The 19,882-nt window shown below is 37.8% G+C and overlaps 1 protein-coding gene across 1 annotated transcript in view; it reads left to right on the forward strand.

The window, feature by feature from the left end:
- Nucleotides 1–19,882, forward strand: part of MDN1 (midasin AAA ATPase 1) — a 102,174-nt gene that overhangs the window by 19,050 nt on the left and 63,242 nt on the right. Inside the window, exons 11-32 of the mRNA XM_069851305.1 lie at nt 401–482; nt 1,192–1,287; nt 2,342–2,454; nt 2,895–3,043; nt 3,144–3,204; nt 3,723–3,934; nt 5,207–5,310; nt 6,317–6,461; nt 7,253–7,349; nt 8,864–8,977; nt 9,636–9,783; nt 9,956–10,066; nt 10,885–11,036; nt 11,505–11,683; nt 12,056–12,264; nt 13,342–13,488; nt 14,451–14,592; nt 14,724–14,858; nt 14,935–15,073; nt 16,016–16,154; nt 16,250–16,380; nt 19,266–19,410. Of these exons, the coding sequence (XP_069707406.1) occupies nt 401–482; nt 1,192–1,287; nt 2,342–2,454; nt 2,895–3,043; nt 3,144–3,204; nt 3,723–3,934; nt 5,207–5,310; nt 6,317–6,461; nt 7,253–7,349; nt 8,864–8,977; nt 9,636–9,783; nt 9,956–10,066; nt 10,885–11,036; nt 11,505–11,683; nt 12,056–12,264; nt 13,342–13,488; nt 14,451–14,592; nt 14,724–14,858; nt 14,935–15,073; nt 16,016–16,154; nt 16,250–16,380; nt 19,266–19,410 (2,950 nt within the window). The remainder of the gene's footprint in view (nt 1–400; nt 483–1,191; nt 1,288–2,341; nt 2,455–2,894; nt 3,044–3,143; nt 3,205–3,722; nt 3,935–5,206; nt 5,311–6,316; nt 6,462–7,252; nt 7,350–8,863; nt 8,978–9,635; nt 9,784–9,955; nt 10,067–10,884; nt 11,037–11,504; nt 11,684–12,055; nt 12,265–13,341; nt 13,489–14,450; nt 14,593–14,723; nt 14,859–14,934; nt 15,074–16,015; nt 16,155–16,249; nt 16,381–19,265; nt 19,411–19,882) is intronic.

Genomic DNA, 19,882 nt, shown 5'->3' on the forward strand with positions numbered 1-19,882 from the left:
ATAAGAATGCCATTGATTTTAAAAGAGCAATTGTTTTTATAGAATGAGATGTTTCCTTCTTGTTGTTAAGGTGTTTTCATCTTGAAAAATGAGGTGTTTAGACCTTTCTGGACAAAAAGCTTGCTGCTTTTCATTTTTCAAATTTCGTAATTGCTTTATGGTTAAATGCAGTATGTATTATCTATTTTAAACAAGGTATCTGAAAACAACGCTATTGGTCTATGTGCTCAGCTGTTCTTTAGAATTAGCATCCTATTTTTATGTGTATTCACATGTACAACTTATACAACAGCTAAATGTGCAATTGTTAGAAGATTACATCATCACCTAAGCTGAATATTAGAGAAGGTGCTATACATTTGGGCCTGCTTGTACCAAATGTTTTCATTTTTCTTTTTAGAGACTTACTAAATTGGTGCAGCAGGATTGCTTACAACTTTGACAGTAATTCTTCAAACACAGCAGTGAATATTTTTCAGGAGGTGCGGTAAGACTTGATCTGGAAATTGCTTACCCAAATTCTAGCATTCTATCTTAAAACGTTCTCTTTGGGAATACGAGATGAGAATTTACTTTTAGTTTTAGGTGAAGCAGTTGGACTGTAGTTGGAATGTTTGTGATCAATCTATCGGAGGCTTTCCTTACTACTAGGAAAATTGTTTGCAGTAGTACTGAAAGCCAGTCCACACTTACTACTGTCATATGCTTTGGCGTAATTATAACTCATCTGAGCTGGGTTTGCACATGACTGAGAGTAAAAGTTTAAGGTCTTCTCTTCTACTGTAAGGTTTCTTTCCTACTTTTCTGTGGATCAGTTTACATTCCACTTTTGGAATTTTCTGTTTGTGTATCAGTCACAGGTAGTTTTAACATAAGGGATCTTTCTTACTTGCTTCTCCAGTTTGCTCCATTCATTTAAAAATAGCTACTGTGACTGGATATTGAAAAGTTTTTTTTTTTTACTTCAAGTAGAAACCCTCTGCAGTACAGAGTTTAGAAGTTCTTATTGCATCCTTTTGAACTCTCTTGTTTGACTGGATCTGTGGACAGTGAGATAATTTTATTTACCATGGCTGGATTGGATTCAGACTCATATAAATTAATATGGTGCATGTCAGGTCATATAAATATATGCAGAATCATCATTAAAAAAAAATTGTTGAATAAATCAGTTTGTTTTCCTCTTAACAGGCATTAGACTGTTTCACAGCCATGCTGTCCAACCAAGGAAACAGACAGAAAATGGCAAAAGTTATTGGAAGTAAACTAAATATTTCCAAGAAAAAGGTATGTTGAGCTGTAGTAAACATGATGTTTATTGGTAATACTATGACTTGAATTTTTTTTCATGTGATTGATTTACAAGTGTTCTGCTATTTTTCATAAAAATCATGCTCATCTCTTTGCCCCAAACACTTTTTTGCTCTCTATAATATCTTTTTCTCCTGTTTTAGTTTTGGCAGTGTTGGGGTTTTTTTCTTTGAAAGTTGCAGTGATCCTGTTTCACAGCAGATTGCAAATGGCCTCATCATGGAATTGAAGGATCACACAGCTGTAGCAGCACAGTTACCTCAGTACATGATACTGCTAGAGGCACAGAGTAGTAAAGAATGTGGGTTTTTTATTTGGTGGTTGCAGTGAACTTTATTGACTTAAAGGAATTTGAGAACAGAGAGAAACATAACATTGCTTACTACTTGTTTCCAAAATCAAGTACTTCTCTAGAGGCTAGTAACTGTCTACATATTAACAGTATGTTATATAAATGGCTGAGTTGAGCTAACTCATTACTTTGTCAACTATTCATGATTATAGAAGTTTGTGAAGAAATTCTCTCATTTTTTTACTTTAAGATGGAGAAACTTGCCAGCTGGGTGGACAGAAGTATCCCTGACACTTTTATGTATTTTCCTGTTTATACCTCTTCCCTTGCATTATTACACTACAGAAATGTATTATCCTTTGCCAGTGGCAAAATATCCTTGTTTACACAGAGGTATTAGCCAAAGTTTTTTTGAAAGAGGTTGTTTGTTAATCTTAGTTAAGATAACTGTTCCCATGTTCGAGTTTATGTAGTTAAATTACAATGGAAGTAGATAAAAGAGAAATACAATGGCATAGACCCATTGCCAAGTGGCATTGCAAAGATGTTTGTATAGACAATAACACTTTTGAGGACCTTCAGCATTTTAGGTGATGAGCGTGTAAAACCTGCAAAATATAAAGTCTTATTATGAAGAATTAGCTTGGTGCAAAGTAATACTTGTAGCATAGCATGATTATTCTTAGCGTGATTTTATAGGCAACATCAGTATTGGAAATATTGATGCTTTCTTCACAGGTTGAGTTCTTTTGTGAACTCTATAAACCAGAAATTGTAATACAGGAACAAGAAGTCTCCGTTGGACGAGTGCATCTAGTGAAGAAACAAACCCAGGCTCTCACTGTACACAGGTAGAATATCTTGTAGTTTCCATGTGAACTGAAATATTTTGTGGTGTGATAGAATAGTTTGGAAATCACAGGATTTAGAAGAAAAAATGCAAATTGGATATTCTCACTAATGAAAGGGATGTGATGAGTTTTCTCTTGTGTTCCGAGTTTTACCTTGTGTATCTTCAAGGCTGTCTGCATCATACTTCTGGCAAACTAAAGCATGGAGGTTGTCAGCGTCTTTTCAACTAGAGTTTCTTCAAAACAGTGTGGATCCGCGGCGATTGTAATGAACCTTATCTTTGTAAAAGGAGATTTTTTTTTTTATGTGGCACTAACTGTATTGGCCAGGAAGTACCTTGGAATGCCTGGATTTCTAGGTTTTATCTTTAGAGTAAGGTAAAATTGAAATGAGGCCCTTAATGAATCTTAGTTTTCAGTTGCTTCCTTTGTTTTTTCAGAGCAAAACAAACTTTTGCTGCCACCCGACCATCTGCAGTGTTGATTGAACAGCTTGCAGTTTGTGTTGTGAAAGGAGAGCCTGTGCTTTTGGTTGGTGAAACAGGAACTGGCAAAACCTCAACTGTTCAGTACCTTGCTCATATTACAGGTAAGCAAAGTATGAAGACCATAGCTTATATGAAGATGATTTAAAAGATGACCAACGTAAAAACCCCGCAAGTTGATGGTGCTTTCTATTTGTATTTAAGGACATAATTTGAAGGTTATCAACATGAACCAACAAAGTGACACAGCTGATCTATTAGGGGGGTGAGTCACTGACTACTGTTTTGTCTGTTCTGCATAACGAATTGGCAGTATCGGAACAAGCTTCTAACAGAAGTATAGTTGTTGTTCTCACAGAATTGTTTTTAGAGATATGTCTTTCATAGTAGCATAAATTTCATAAGAAGTATGTTTGCACGCAGAAACCCTGTGCTTGCTGAAGAACAGAAGCAGTTCTGCTGAATTATGTGTACAGCTGCATGTGATGAAGTAATTCAAAAGCACAAACCATGATCTCTTTAAATAGCTCAGGTGTTCAATACAAATACGATACTCAGAGGTTGGTAGTAGTACAAATATTTTTACATATCAGAGTGATCCTGTCTTTATGAAATTGACTCATGGAGTGTATATAAATATGTGCGGTTTTACTTTGCTCATTAGTTGTGTAAAAAAACTGTGGAAGACATTTTTCCTTCATACACAAATTCAGTAACTGGTTTTGTTAGTTTGCAGATGCTGATTCCTGTGCCACAAATAACTACTCTTTTGCTTCTCTTCAGTTACAAGCCTGTGGATAACAGGCTGATCTGGTTGCCTCTGCGGGAGTCTTTTGAAGAACTCTTCTCTCAGACATTTTCTAGAAAGAAAAATCAGACATTCTTGGGACACATTCAGACTTGCTACAGGCAGAAACGTTGGCATGATCTGCTAAAACTAATGCAGCATATTCATAAATCTGCTCTTAATAAGGAAGTAAAAGAAAATGCGTCTGGTAAGAATTTAGACTGATCAAACACACATTAGTGGTGAACTATTGCAGAGAGTAGATACAGTGGTGAATTTTTTATTTTTTTTTTATCACTCTATTACTTCTGGTTTTGAAAAATGCAGTTTGTCTATGGCAAGGCATTCAAAATGCTGTTAAAAAAGCAATTTGTTTTTCTTTCAAAGTCTTCACTGTTTTAGCGATGTCTGACAGAGCGAAGGTTGACTAACAGTGTTCCATATGAATGCATTTGTGCTTTCTTTTAGTTCTGGAACCTCATTAGATCTCACAAATACATCCTATTCAAAAAACAAGCAAAACAACAGCAAGAAAACCCTAAAGCCCAAATAGCTGACTTAGCAAGTTTTTCAAGTCATTACTACTCTAAGACCTTGCTGGTGACGTTAGTTTCACTGTCTGTGATGCTGACTTGCCTAGTTCTTTACTTTGTTTCACTATGGTTTTGTCTTCAAATAAGTTGTTCTTGTTTCATACTTCACAACCCCTTTGGGACAGAAACAATATCAATAATTTGCCTTGCATGGGATGGTTTCTTGTTCTAGACCCACTGAACAAGTGAAGTTAACAGCTTTCATTCAGTATGGGCCAAGTAAAATTAATTATGAACCTTGTCTTTTCTTTTAAGTGGTTCTTCTGAATATGCAGGTAAATGCCCACAAATGTAAAAAAAGATGGGGTTTTTGAAGACCACTTGTTGCATGTATTGACAATCCTAAATTAAGACAAGCTGGAGTCTGTAACTTGCTAAGTTTTCAACTTGAGACATTCTGATGCTATATAAACCTCAGACTGTGACTTTAAACAAATAACTGAAATAGGTGCAGTAGTAAATAATATCATAACTGATAAGCAACAGTGCTTTTACTGATACTGAAGTGTCCATTGTTAACATGCTCTGTCATCAGGTCTGTGAATTTGGTTTTATTTTTCTGAGATGCCTCTCTCTGTCTCTAGGAGTTGGAGAGTGGAACAAGTGAATTGCCAGCATAAGTATTTGCTCCTAAGCTAGGACATGCTGGAATGAATAGCAAATGATCTGTACCCATGTGTCAATAATGCTCAGCTAAATATTGCTGATTTAAAAAGAATATTTTTAAATTCATGAGATGTCATCTGTAGAGCTTGAATGTTTTCATTGCTTAGCCAAGCTTACTGTTGTATCTGTGCTTCAAACAGCTTGATTCAAATACTGCTGTTAAACCTTTTTTTTCATGCTATTGTTCTGATGGTACAAGCTTAGATTTGTTTTGCTTTCAGGCTCACCACTGAAGGAGAAGTGGGAGGCATTTGGTCTTAAACTGAATGATGCTCATCAACAGATGAAAATGACAGAAAATGCTCTTCTTTTTGCATTTGTTGAGGTATGTAGAAATTTACATTTTGATGCTAGGAGAAATAAGGAGGAGCATTTAAAAACCTTTGCAATAAGTATTATATAAATAACTTCCTGGCAGGAATCTTGCTGTGAAGTAAAACTTGTTTGTGACAACTCTGTGGAATGAACTCCGCTGCTTAAAGGAAGCAGTGGTTAGATGAGGAATGGGGTGAAAGCATATTTTGTGGTAACACATTAATTCAATGCTGTATAATAGGTATTAGAACTGGTATAATAGAAGGTGGTATGACATACTGCTGATTGTTCTTTTGAGATTAGAAAAAATGTCTTGATCAGTCCCTAGTGGGATATGCTTCTTCCTGGGGGTTACTGTGAAGGATTTAATATGAAGAATCCTGGGCTGTTTATTTAGAAGTGTTGTTTTTTTAAATGTTTCAAGCCCATGGTATAATATTGTTATGACATTAGGTGTGATTAGGGGAAACCTAATGGTGGTTTATGCATGTTTGTTCCTTGTCACCCTGTTAGTCTGCATATATGATATGAAATTTTATCCTAAATATGTAAAATGTTGACCAGTCCTCTTTCTCAAAAATGATTATATGAGTAGTTGGAGAACCTTTGACTTACTAGATAGAATTATATTATTAATTTCCTGAGAAACATATTGTTGTGCCTTTGGATATCTTAAGATGAACAGTCTTTATTCTCCTAGTGATGTCAGTGAAGTTTATGCACCACAATGATGGATATCACTGACAGGCAGCGTTGCACAAATAAGGGAGCTTAACCTTGTTTTATCTGAGCCAATTTCAGTGGTAGCTGATAGGAGTGGTAGCTGACTTCTATGACTTGTGAAATAATTGCTGTTATTGATGGAGAGCAGTAAAACTGCTGTTGCTGTAAAAGGTCTGAAATTGCCATTTGTCTAATCAACCCATGGACTGCAAACCAAGCGTTTTCAGTATACAGATGCTTTAGTTGATGTATCACTATTGTTGATGTGATTTACAGATTCATCTTATTTTTAGGGTACTCTGGCACAAGCTGTGAAAAAAGGAGAGTGGATTTTATTGGATGAGATTAACTTGGCTGCAGCAGAGACTTTAGAATGCTTGAGTGGTTTATTGGAAGGATCATCTGGGTCACTGGTGTTGCTAGACAGAGGAGATACAGGTACTATTTTTGTGCTTGCTTATGCTTTATCTTACTATGTAGTTTGTTGAATTCCCTATCCTATATGACTCAAAATTAAGTTGCGAACATTTACCACTAAAGTGAATGTGTGCAGAAGAGAATTACGTGTTCTTTCTAGAATTGACATTTTCATGCAAGAAGTGGGAGTTCTATTTCATTCCCATCTTATTGGTCACTACTACCTCAATTGCTGTGGGAAGGAGGGCCGAGTGGTGGAAAAGAGGAGGCCTTGATATTGTGCCAGCACAATTCAGCAGTAGCCAAAACATTGGTGTCCTTTGAACAGCACCATAGGGGCTGTTATGAAGAAAGTTAACTCATTCCTAGCCAGACCTAGTACAGACCTAAAGGTAAAAAAAACCAAAACGCAATTTCTGAATACTGTGTTTGGGAGATACAGATAAGGACAAATGTTTTATGTGCTTCCTAGGCTGGGTTTTCTTACTGGCTGAGGGAAGCGGTGCCTGTTGTTTTGAAGGAGACTCAGGAGTTCAAAGTTCAGGGCTTTATTTTTTTTAAATACTTGGTCTTGTTGTAACATCCTGATGTGCGGAAATAAATGTCAAAGTTTCTTGCCTGTGGTCATTCTAAAGAGAAAACTGATAAAATTACTTGGAGTTATTTTAGGAAAACTTGTCACCCTGGCATTTTAAGAAAATGTAGTAATGCAGTAATAGAAAACTGACTTAGGACAAATAAACCTAATTTAAAATAACAAGTATCCTGGGTTTAGGATTAACCTTGTCTCTCTTGTTTTTGTCTTCCTTTAGAGCCTCTTGTCCGTCACCCTGATTTTCGCTTGTTTGCATGCATGAATCCAGCTACAGATGTTGGAAAGAGAAATCTTCCTCCAGGAATAAGAAATAGGTAGGAAATACAATTCTCTGTCAAACTACTTTGTCTTTTTTGGAGCTTAACTAGTTTCACAAGTTGACCCAGTGAAGAATGTCTTATTTGGAGCCTGAGGATATCAAGTCTGTACTCTAATTAACTTCTTGTGAGAGGCTCTTTCCACATCATGGTGAAGTTTTTTATTAAATAGCATCAGGAAAAGACTTTTGTAAGGTAGTTGAGCATGAAGCAATGGTCTAGCGGTAGTGTAGAGCGTTATCACTGAGGGCAGAAGAATGATCATTCTTTACATGGCTGTCAGTGCCTGGGAATGCTGCTGCAGTATTTTGTGTTCCTGATGGGCATGATAAAGTGCTTTGTGTCTGTTCAGCAGCCTTTCTCTTTAACTCAGAAGTGTTCATGATCCTTGCAGAAAGCTAAATATCTAGCCTTGTTCACTTGGAAGGTGGTTTGTATGGTGGAGCAGATGTGTGATGTTAAAAATAGTTGATGTGTGATCTTAAAACATCCAAGTTGCTGCCAGGAAACTGGAATTGTGGCAAATCCAATCTTCGGTACTAATTGTGCCTGAATACAAAGATATTGTGTTTGTATTTGATGTGGTTTCTCTCATGAGTACCAATTCTCATGTGTAGTCCCTTATCAGAGTCGTAAACACTATATAAGGCTATAGAGATGCTCCTTCTATATGTAGCTAGTCATTTGCTGTTACTAGTGGAGAAGTAAGATTTTATTGTTATTATCTCTCTTGGCTTAGTAGTGAAAGGACAGAAAGTGAGTGTAATACAGATGAAAGAGGACTTCAGCTTTAGCATGGCATGTTAAGTTTAAATGAGTTTATATTTGCCTTTGTCAAAAATTTTCTCTTAACCGATTTGTTGAGCTTTTTTGATTTTCTAGTTTGGTGCAAATGTGAAACAGATATCAAATGGTCAATGTTTAGTTCTTCTGCAACCTCTTGGCTTGTTTTGTGTGGGTCTGCTTCAGTACTGGCCCTCGATTGGTTGTCATGTTATCACGGAAGGACGTCCACTGCCCTCCTCATTTTCAAGGCTTTCATTTCTGTTACAGAATTTTTAGAACCAGTATCAAGCTGTACATTCATTGATGGTCCTCTAGCCAAATGCTTGGTTGATACTGAAACAGTTTCCACTGCTTCATGTCCCTTCTTGAATTCATACAACAAAACCGCTCAAATTAGCTTTGTTTCCCGTCTTTAATTTGGTAATGTAATATAAAAAAGAATAAACAGTGAAAACAAAACCGTAAGCATAAGTAAGTAGAGTGGGTTTCACACATGAAAATGGTACACTCTAAAAACACTCTTAAATAAAAGTTTAATCCAAAATAAGCATCACAGTTTATGGTGACAAAAATGGCAGTTATTTTTGCACAACCTTATAGTTTGACAAGTCAGTATTCTGCTGCTTGTAAAATGTTAGGAGTTATATACCAGGAGAATCATATGTAATGTGATTTTTCTTATTATTGTTGAATATCTGTGTTACGGGTTGAATTGATTCTTGTAGGTTTACTGAACTTTATGTGGAAGAATTGAGAAGTGAAGGAGACTTGCAGGTTCTTATCATGGATTATTTGAGAGGCTTGAATGTGAACAAAAATACAGTACAAGGAATTGTGAAGTAAGTTGGTTGTAATCTCTTTAAATGCTTGATGGAATAAGTTGCAAAAAGAAAGTATGTGTCTATAGCCTGTGGCTAGATTGTTTTTGGAAACACCGTAATGCTCCCTATGCAGCAGTCTGCGTAGGCTTGGGAAATGAAAGGGGGTTGACATCCATCCTCCTCATTCTGAAGGTTTCTGTGCTTGTGTAGAAGAAATAGGCTTTTTCTTACTCAGCAATGCTTTTTTGTTGACCCTAGTTAAAAAAGTGTTATTGTTGCAGTTGTTTGCTATCTGAGAAACTAAAATGGTTTGGTTTTGTAGATCCTACTAGTGAAAGTCTCATGTATTCATCAAGTTCCCTTTCTTTCCCTTAGTTTAAGGTGTATTTTCTCACTTGAAGAACTATTACATGTTTAGAATGCTTTGAGTTTGTAGTCATTCTCTGTATAGCAAGTTTACCCAAAAATATGGTTCTAAAAGTATTCTGTTGCTTTGCTTCACTGACTGGACAGGTGGCAGAGTTTGGTGTGGCTTTCCTAACCTGGAACTTCTAGAAAAAGTGGCAGTTGGAGATAAGCTGAAGTGCTCATTGTTTGGGTTGAATTCCTTAGAGTACAATTCTGATCAGTAACAGCACCACTTAACTGGAAGTGGTTTCACTGTTTATTTTTGCAGCTTTTATTTATCTGTGAGAAAGGAAGCAGAAGCAAAGCTGGTGGATGGAACTGGCCACAGACCTCACTACAGTCTCCGTACGCTTTGCAGGGCATTGAGATTTGCAGCATCTAATCCATGTAGCAGCATACCACGCTCACTGTATGAGGTGATTGTCTATGTTGGCGTTTGTTTTGATGTGTATTGACTGCAAAGACTGTTTGGGTGAAAGAAAACCTTTGTTCTAAGTGCAATATTAACAGATATGGTTCTTTAGTATCTACTTTTTTTTTCCTCTAATTACTTTTCATGTTATCGCTGAAAATAACTCTTCTTCTTAGGGCTTCTGTTTGAGTTTCCTGACGCAGCTTGACAGAGTTTCTCACCCAGTTGTTCAAAAGCTAATTTGCCAGCATATAGTATCTGGCAACATCAAGAGCCTTCTCAAGCAGGTAAGTAACTAATCCTATATAAAGCTGTTTAGTGTTAAGAGTAGAATTTATTTTGAGTTGCCTTTTCCTGCCCTTTTCCTACACATTTCATTCTCAGACTTGTTTTTCACGTTACAAAAACAAGAACAAAGAAAAATTAATACTATTTCTTTGTAATTTTTTACTTCTGCTTGAAATGTCCATATCCTAGCTTGTTTATTTGTTAATTTGAAGACATACAGAAGTCTGAATAAATACAACATTGTGGGGTGTGGGCAGCTTAATACAGTGACGCCAACTGTAAAGTTTTCAGACTTTTAAGGAGCTTTCACAGGCATTTTAGTTTTTGACTCAGAATATAGAACATATGGATAGAAAGCACTGTGATTTGTCCCTAATGGGAAAGGAAGAATTTCACCAATTCTGGGAGTCTGGCATGAGTTTGCAGGGGGAATTGAGCTGGTGGGACGAGGTAAGCCAGTTGTATTTGTTTCAGAATAAATCCCTTCATATTAGATAAAAAGATACAAACCAATTTCATGCTTAGAAATATACTTCAAAATGTAGTGCTAGGACTCTTTAAGAGATTTTTTTTTTTTTAAATTTTTTATCTTCATGGTGCTGGCAGAGATGCCTGCTTTGCAACCTTGAAATAACCTGGTCGGGCTTTTCTTTTAATTTGCATTTACTGACAAGGGGACTGCATTTACTGCAGGAGTGTTCAGGGATTAAATTAAAACAACTTCTTGAAGACTGTGTTGCAGTGGTGTAACATTATTTGTCTTCACATGCAATTTGAAACTTGTTTGTGTAATATTTTTTCTGTTGTGTCTCCTTAGCAAATACCAAAACCCCAGGGAGGGAGTTTTATACTTATAGAAGGATACTGGATTTCAGCTGGGGATAAGGAACCTACTGTAGATGAGACTTATGTGCTGACTCCTTCGGTTAAGCTTAATCTGAAAGATATTGCCAGAGTTGTGTCTGCAGGGTATGTCTGTTTCAACTTTTCCATTAAAAAAATAAGCTAAACATGTTTATTTGGGCCTCGGGTATTGGTGCCTGTCTAGCCTTTATTGTTTGGCCTTGGTAATGTCAGTTTTCCTTCTACTTCATAGTTAACTTCTCGTTATACAGTGACTTGAATTTATATGTGCGTGTCTTGTCTCCTTAACTGCTTTACTGCCATACGTAGTTTTCTTGAAATTATAATCTAGAAAATTGTATTTAGAATAACTTGCTTATTTCATTACATTTCCATGTAAAGCTTTATGGGTAGCAGTTAGCGTTAGGAGGTAAAGTTACTTATGTTCCCCTGTTAGTGTATGATCTTGGGTACTCCTGACTGAGCTAGGTAGTGATATTTTGGTAATGTAGATCTGTGAAGATATTAAATAATGTTGATATGTGAAAGATCTGACTCATGTTTCTAAATGACTAATTTCGTTATCCCATCTAGGACTCATCCGGTACTGATTCAAGGAGAGACCTCTGTTGGTAAAACCAGTTTAATTCGCTGGTTGGCTGCTGCTACTGGGAACCATTGTGTAAGGATTAACAATCATGAGCATACTGATATCCAGGAATATATTGGTTGTTATACATCGGATGCTTCTGGGAAGCTGGTATTTAAGGAAGGTGTGTGGGCCTATTGTATTTACTGCAAATTCCTGTCTCACTTCGCTGCCTTTTTTTTCCTTTTCTGCAGAACTTGTCTGTTTTATTACAGATCACCTGTCCATTGTAATAATATTAGCAGCTGAATATTAATGACAATCACTAATGTGAATTTCTGTGAATTCTTAAGAGTTCATTTGTCTTATCATCCTTGTCCTATTGGACATAAAGAAAAGAATTCAACATTCTGTCTCTGAATCCAATACTGTTACTTCTGTCTCTGGATTAGCATTTATACAGAATGAAACTGGTTGATGAAAGTATCTGAATGCATGGTTCTGTTTGATTTAGTTTTTTAGATTTTTGACTGTAACTATTTCTGTTCCCTCCAAGGCATCCTCATAGATGCAATGAGAAAGGGTTACTGGATTGTTCTAGATGAACTGAATTTGGCTCCCACTGATGTTCTGGAGGCTCTTAATCGTTTGTTGGATGATAACAGGGAGCTTTTCATTACTGAGACCCAGGAGGTGGTCAAGGCTCACCCTCGCTTTATGCTGTTCGCTACACAGAATCCTCCAGGACTCTATGGTGGCAGAAAGGTCTGTATCATTTCTTCCTTTGAGTAGCTGAAACACTAGGGAGTGAATCTCTCTCATACGTAGAAGAAATGTGATGTGAAAAGTTTCTGATGTGTAGCGCAGAATTAACATGAAACTCTGGAGACGCAGAGAGGTGAGGTGGCTGTGGACTAACTCGGTACAGCTGGGTTCTGTTTAGGTTAGTTGCTTGTTTTGCAGATACCAAATTTCTACTTCATTTTGAGAGGTTGAGATCCAAGTGCTTTACTGAACTCAGCATTTCTTGCCCAAGAGACTGGAGAATACAATTGTCTTAGGCTATTAATGTCCATTTAGTGCTGGTTTTGTCTGGAATAGTTAAATTTCTTCATAGTGACTGGTATGATGCTGTGTTTTGAATTTGTGACCAAAACAGTGTTGATAACACAGGGATGGATTTAGCTATTGCTGATCAGGGCTTGCACAGTGTCAAGGCTTCTTCTAGTCCTCTATTACCAGCAAGTAGACAGAGGGGTGAGCAGGAAGCTGGGGGTGAGACACAACTGGTGCAGCTGACCGCAGCTGACCGAAGGAATATTACATACCAGATGACATCATGCTCAGCATTAAAAAGTGGGGAGAGAAGAAGAAAAAGGGGAATGCTTGGTGTTTGTTTCCCCAAATAACTGTCTCATACGATAAAGCCCTGATTTCCTGGAAATTTCCTGCACACCTACCTGCTCATTGGAGGTGGTGTATGAATTCTTATTTTTGCTTTGCTTATGCACACACCTTTTGCTTTACCTATGAAACTATTTTTATCTCAACCCACACCTTTTCTCACTTCTACTCTTTCAGTTCTCTTCCCCATCTCATTGTAGGAGAGTGAGTGAGTAGCTGACTTGTGCTTAGCTGCCTACTGTGGTTGAAACACAACACATTGTAAAGCTCTTGTCTTTATCCAGGCGGTCTCCTATGCTTTCTTTCAATATTGATGTGTATGTGCTAGTTTGTATGCTATGACACTATCTGTATTTCCTTTGGATGTGTAGAGGAAGATATAAAACAAGAGGAACGTCAAAGGAAAAAAGTTAAAGCAATGGTATCTTTGTGTTTTAGGTTTTGTCCAGAGCCTTCAGAAATCGTTTTGTGGAACTGCATTTTGATGAACTGCCAAGTGCTGAATTGGAAACCATCCTGCACAAGCGATGCAGTTTGCCACCTTCTTATTGCAGCAAGCTTGTCAAAGTCATGTTAGACCTGCAAGTATGAGAGCTTTTCTTCATTTTGTAGAAGACATGCAAGCATGTTTCAGCACAAAGTAAAAGAAATTCCTCCTGGTGGGGAGGTGTTGCTAACTGGCACATTTAAAAACCTAAGCCATGATTGGTAAAGAGAACCCACCAAAGTACTTCAGTCATAGAACAGTTTGGATTGGGAGGGACCTTTAAAGGTCGTCCTATCCAACATCTCTGCAATGAGCAGGATCATCTTCAACTAGATCAGGTTGCTCAGAGCCCTGTCCAACCTGACATTGAATGTTTCCAGTGATGGGGCTTCTGCCACCTCTGCGGGCAACCTGTTCTAGTGTTTCATCACAGTCATTGTAAAAAAAATTATTCCTTGTATCTTCACCTTCAGTGATTCGGTGGTTAAGATAGAGAATAGGGAAGGTGATGTCAGATTTGAGAGAAAGCTAGCAGCAAAAAAAATTAATAACCAAAAGCCTTGAGATTTGATGTGTGGAATAATCTCTTGCTCTGGATCCACAGTACAGTATCGGATTTGTAGCTGTATTTGGGTCATGATAAATTCAGTATTATTTTTACGCAGTAATTTTGGATATGTTCTGACACTCCCATTTTTAACGAACATTTAACGCTTAATATGCAGGTAAAACTATCTCATATTTAAAAGCAATTGCAGCAGCACAAACCAGGGCACACTTCAAAGTGCTGCCACTGGGTTTGGTGTAGAGCTTTGCTTTATTCCAGGTACCTATTTCCTTCTTGGTGTTTTTATTTATTGTTATCTATATTGTTTTGTTCCTGATACCTATTAAATACCTACTTAAAGGTAATTTGAGTTTGGGAGTTGTGACTGTACTAGACGTGATTTTTTTTATACAGTTTGTTTGAAGACATGTCACATCAGAGAGTTCTGGTTAGGTATTTAAGTATTTGGACAGGCTTATGAAAAAAATGACTTGTGTGTTGTTCTTATGGCAGTCTTACCGCAGAGGCTCCACTGTGTTTGCTGGGAAGCATGGCTTCATTACCCTGCGGGATCTGTTTCGTTGGGCTGAAAGGTACAGATTGGCGGAACAGCTGGAGAAGGAGTATGACTGGCTTCAGCACTTAGCAAATGATGGTAAGCCATGCTGTCTTAGATTTATAGAGCATCTGTAGAATTACTTCCTAACTCTAGTTCTTAAGAACTATAATTTTTTGTTGCTGATAAAATAGGTAGTAATTGCTTTCTCTGCTTCCTCTGTTTTATAGGTTTTATGCTTCTAGCAGGCAGAGTCAGGAAACAGGAGGAGGTGGATGTTATTCAGAGTGTCCTTGAAAAGCACTTCAAGAAAAAAATATATCCCGAGTCTCTCTTCTCAGGGGAAAGTGTCAAAAAGATACTGGGTGAGTTGTCTAGAGGGACTACACTGGTAGTTCTGTAGATGTGACTGAAGCTGATGGATTGCTTTATGTTGTGCAGCTAAATCTTCCACACAGATGTCATTGGTGGACAGAGATTTCAACCATGTTGTCTGGACTCAAGGGATGAGGAGACTTGCCGTTTTGGTGGGACGGGCCTTGGAGTTTGGTGAACCAGTACTACTGGTGGGAGACACTGGGTAACCTTGCTTTTTACTCTGGTTCTTTGTAGTGCTGCACCAGCCTCTAAATCAGACACAGAATGATTGTATGGGCTTCAATATTTCTTTGATCTGGGATATTTAAGTCTCTATCATAACAAACTCTTAATTGTTTGTTTTTCACTACTGAAAGCAAACAATTGCATCTTTTTCAACACAAGTCTTTAATGGGATTGTCTGCATTATGTATAACTACATAGTGATTACATAAAAAGTAGTAAAATTGAGATGACTGGAATTCTTTCCCCACCTTTCACAAGGTGCCCTGTAGAATCTTACTGTGCCTCACTGGAGAAGCTGCTTTTGCGGAATTGAGACATTTTTGTGTTTGAGAGCATGTTTGTTTTAAAATCTTGAATATATAGCCTTGCTACTACTTTACCACCAGACTTAGACCGTGGCCTGTCAGACAGTTTTCCTGCCATTTCCTTCCTGTACTGTTAAGGAGATTGTGGAAGTAGATGCTGTCTGCTCATGTGCTGGAAAGTAAATTTTTGTGGGAGAGGAGGTAAGAAAAACACAAGAAAAGGGAGGACTGAAAGTGTTTCAGTAATAAATGAAAACTCTAGGTACTCCTCGGTTTATTCCCGCAGACTTAGGCTTGGCCTAGACACATAGCATCAACAGTTTAGTGAAAAGTTAGGCTAGTTGAGTACCTGTAGGGGCAGGCTGAAATAAATTTGACTTTTAACCTGCAAATATATGTCAGTGCATGTATTGATTTAAATTTAATTAAAGGCATCTTGTGCAAGTCAGCAACAGTTGTTCCAAAAATGTCTTCACTTTGCATGTATTTCCTTTAAGGAAAGGAGCAGAAAGACTTGCATGCTTGGCCTTTGCCTCATAGCTCTTCAATGAAAGTATGAATTCTATCCAAAGTGAGCTGTTCTTTTTTTTTTCTTCCCTTAAATTACTTTACAGGTGTGGTAAAACTACCATTTGTCAGATCTTTGCAGCATTAACAAATCAGAAGCTATATGCAGTGAATTGCCACTTGCACATGGAGACTTCAGACTTCCTGGGCGGATTGCGACCAGTCAGGCAGAGATCAAAAGACCAGGTTTGTCTTGCATTGATAGGAATTCGGATAGCGTGGCCATGTGAGCAAAAAGTAGCAATTATGAATAACTTCTCACTTTCTTTTCCATTTCTTAGGAGGAATGTGAGGGCTCTAGACTCTTTGAGTGGTGTGATGGACCTCTTGTTTTAGCAATGAAAGAGGAGGGTTTTTTCCTCCTTGATGAGATTTCTTTAGCTGATGATTCTGTACTAGAGCGACTTAACAGGTATGTCTTAAATATGTTAGTATTAAATACCTTCAGTGTGTCTGTTCATTTTACAAACATGAGCAGGGTAAATCTAACTTTTAAGGCACATTTGTTTCCTGGAGTTACTCTCTTGATTGTGTGGTTCTTGCTGAAGGAATGAATGATCCAAATAACTCTAGCTTGGTCCACATTTCAACTTTTCTGAAACTTTGCTTTGTTTTTGTAATTGTCATCCATCTGACAGAGGTACTAGTTTTAATCATAGTAATTCCTAGGTGATTTTTTCGGTTTGAAATTCTAATTACAGCTAGGGGAAAAGATAGTAAGTTAAGACAAGATGAAACTACCTTGTCTTGCTTAAGACTTGATGTCTTAAGTTACCTGGAAAAAAAATCATAGAATCATAGAATGGTTGACATTGGAAAAGACCTTAAAGACTCTTCCCGCCTATCCAGGTCTTCCTGCAGGGTGGCTCTCCATTCCAAAATATCCACTCCCCAGTTAAATTTGGTGTCGATGACAAACTTCGTCAAGGTGCACTTGACCCCATCATCAAGATCACTTATGAAGATATTAAAACAACATTGCTCCCAGTATTGATGTGACAGGTTGCCAGTTTAAAAAGGAGGTGTTTACCACCACCCTCCAAGTGTGGCCTGTCCGCCAGTTCCCTGCCCACTGCATGGATCACTGTCTAGACTGTGACACATCAGTTTCTTTAGGAGGACGTGGTGGGAAACTGTATTGAAAGCCTTGGAGGAATCCATATGGATGATGTCCACTGCTTGCCCCACATCAACCGAGTAGGTTACTTTGTTGTAGAAGGCAATCAGGTTTGTCAAACATGATTTGCCCTTGGTGAATCCATTCTGACTTTTCCCATTCATATGCTTCATTTGCTTTGTTCCATAACTTTACCAGGGACTAAAGTAAGACGAATGAGCCTCTAAATTCCTGGATCCTCCTTTAAACCCTTCTTGTAATTGGGGGTGATGCCTTCCTGTCTTCTGGGACATCCCTCAATCTCCTCCACTTCTCAAAGATTAGAGAGACCAGCCTCACAATTATGTCAGCCAGCTTTCTTAACACACCCTAGGGTGGATATTGTCAAGGCCCATCAATTTGTAGGGGTCAGGCTCCTGTAATAGTTTGCATACCAACTATTCATGGATCATGAGTCTGCATCAACCTGAGTATTTGTTCACAAGGCTTGGGTCCCAGCCATGCTGCTAAAGACAGAGGTGAAGAAAGTGTTGAGCCTCTGCCTTTTCAGCGTGGTTGTTTACTAATTCATTTCTCCTGTTCAACAGCAGACCAGTATTTCCCTTATGTTTCTGCTTGTTTATGTACCTGAAGAACCTTTTCTTGTAGTTTTTGACATCTTTGGCTTGTTTCAATTTGAAAGCTTCTGCTTTTTTGACTGCACATCTGCACACCCTGGCAATGCCCTCTCTCTGCTTTTTCCATCTCTGGTGTGCATCTCTTGGTTTTAAGCAGACTCAGAAGATTACAGTTAAGCCAAGGAGGTCTCTTGCTGTGCATACTTCCTTTACCTTTAATGGGTAAACTGTTTTTTGTGCTTCCAGGAGAGCATTCTTGGAAAAAAAAAAAACCCAACACTTGCTAAAGCCTTTATTCTCTTTGGAAGATGCCTACAGAATCCCTCCTAGTTGAGCTCTAAAGTTTACTCTTCTGAAATCTAGAACCCTTGTCTTAGTACTAAACTTGAGCGTGCTTAGCAGGATTACCAAACTCTACAATATTGTCATCACTGCAGCCAAGGCTGTCATTAACTGAGATATTACAAAGCAGGTTTTCTTGGTTTGAGGAGCAAGTCCAGCAGTGCATCATTCCTGAGTGTCAGGTCTAACATTTGTATGAGGAAACAGTTCTCTGCATGTTCCAGGAACTTGATGGATGACATGTGAGCTTCCGACAAATGTCTGGATAGTTGAAATCACTTATAGGAGATGGGTTCTGTTGACCTGAAGCTTGCTTAAGTTACCCAAATAGTGCTTTGTTTGCCTTCTCGTCTTGATCTGGATGTGAGTAGCAGATGCCTACTGTAAGACCTCCCCCACTTTGAAAATGACCCCTCTGATCTTCAACCAGAGGCATTTAATAGGATTTTCACAATTGCTGAAGTCAGCTCCTGGAGGTATTTAAAAGACATGTAGATTTGGTGCTTAGGGAAATGGCTTAGTGCTGGACTTGGTTAACGATTTGACTGGTCTTAAGGGTCTTTTCCAACCTAAATGATTCTATGATTACACATCATACTGAGATGATTAGCAGCTACTTTTTCCACCATAACCAAACTTGCTGTAACAAGCTGGGGTTTTTCTTTTGTATCATTGCAGCTATCATTCTTTCATGAAGTTCAATTGACCTCTTTGTTTTGATAGTGATACTAAGTAGTGTCTTTCTAAAGGAGTAACAGCTCAAACTTTTACAGCTTTTAGTGTACACTGAAGTACAACTGATAAAGACAAACCCTCAAAAACACCAAAACCATGCTATTAAAGAACACTTCTCAGATGGATAGTCTGTCAGCTTAAAGACTGATTCATTGTGTAGATTTTATCTAGCTTGTATGAACATAAATTTTTCTATTGCTTTTGTAAAGAGAGCTACGGGATGTGCTTTTTATTAGACAAGTCTTTTGACGGATCATACGAAGTGAACTTTTATCAAAAAGATTTGAGTAGAGTTTTCTTCTGAAGAAAATCAGAAATGTTTTCAGTTGGGGGGGATGAGCAGTTTTGATTTTTTTTAATACAAATTGTGGTGCAGCGAAAGTTAACCAGGCCAGTTCACGTGATTGTTCATTTAAGTGACCTTTTGAGATGTGAAATGAGATTTTAATTAAATTTGTTGTTGGTTTTTTTTAACCTTCTCTTTAGTGTTCTTGAGTCTGAAAAGACGTTGGTACTTGCAGAAAAAGGTGGTCAAGATGATGAGGATAATGAGGTAGAACTCTTAGTTGCAGGAAAGAAATTTCGTATCCTTGCAACCATGAACCCAGGAGGGGACTTTGGGAAAAAGGAGGTAAATGTCAAAGCAATTTTAAGTACAACATGCGTTTTCTGGTCTTACTAGCTCTTACGTGATTGGAGGTCTAGTGCGAAAATGCATCATGCCAGTTCTACTGTCCAGTGCTTCCTAGTAGGCACTTCCTCATCACTCTAAAGGAGAATTAGGATGTATCTGTTTTCCATTCCTTGTGTGTTATCATTTTGACATTAAAAGTCAATACTCAGCAGAATGTCAAAGAAAACTTCAGGCCTCTAGGTACTTTAGATAGGCTTGATATGTAGAATATTTCATGTACAGGAAATGTGTCTTATGAGGCAAGTAAATCCAGCTCTATCATGAGTCTGGAGTGGTGTGAAGTTGCATAAAAGATTATTCTCCCTAATCCTATTCAGAAAGTGACAGTTAGAAGCATCTTATTATTTTCAGTGAATATGAACATGTCTCTCAAAAGACATTTCCCATTGAATGAAAGAAAGTATCTGTT

This window comes from Phaenicophaeus curvirostris, chromosome 2 (genome assembly GCF_032191515.1).
Source record: "Phaenicophaeus curvirostris isolate KB17595 chromosome 2, BPBGC_Pcur_1.0, whole genome shotgun sequence".
Lineage (NCBI taxonomy): Eukaryota > Metazoa > Chordata > Aves > Cuculiformes > Cuculidae > Phaenicophaeus > Phaenicophaeus curvirostris.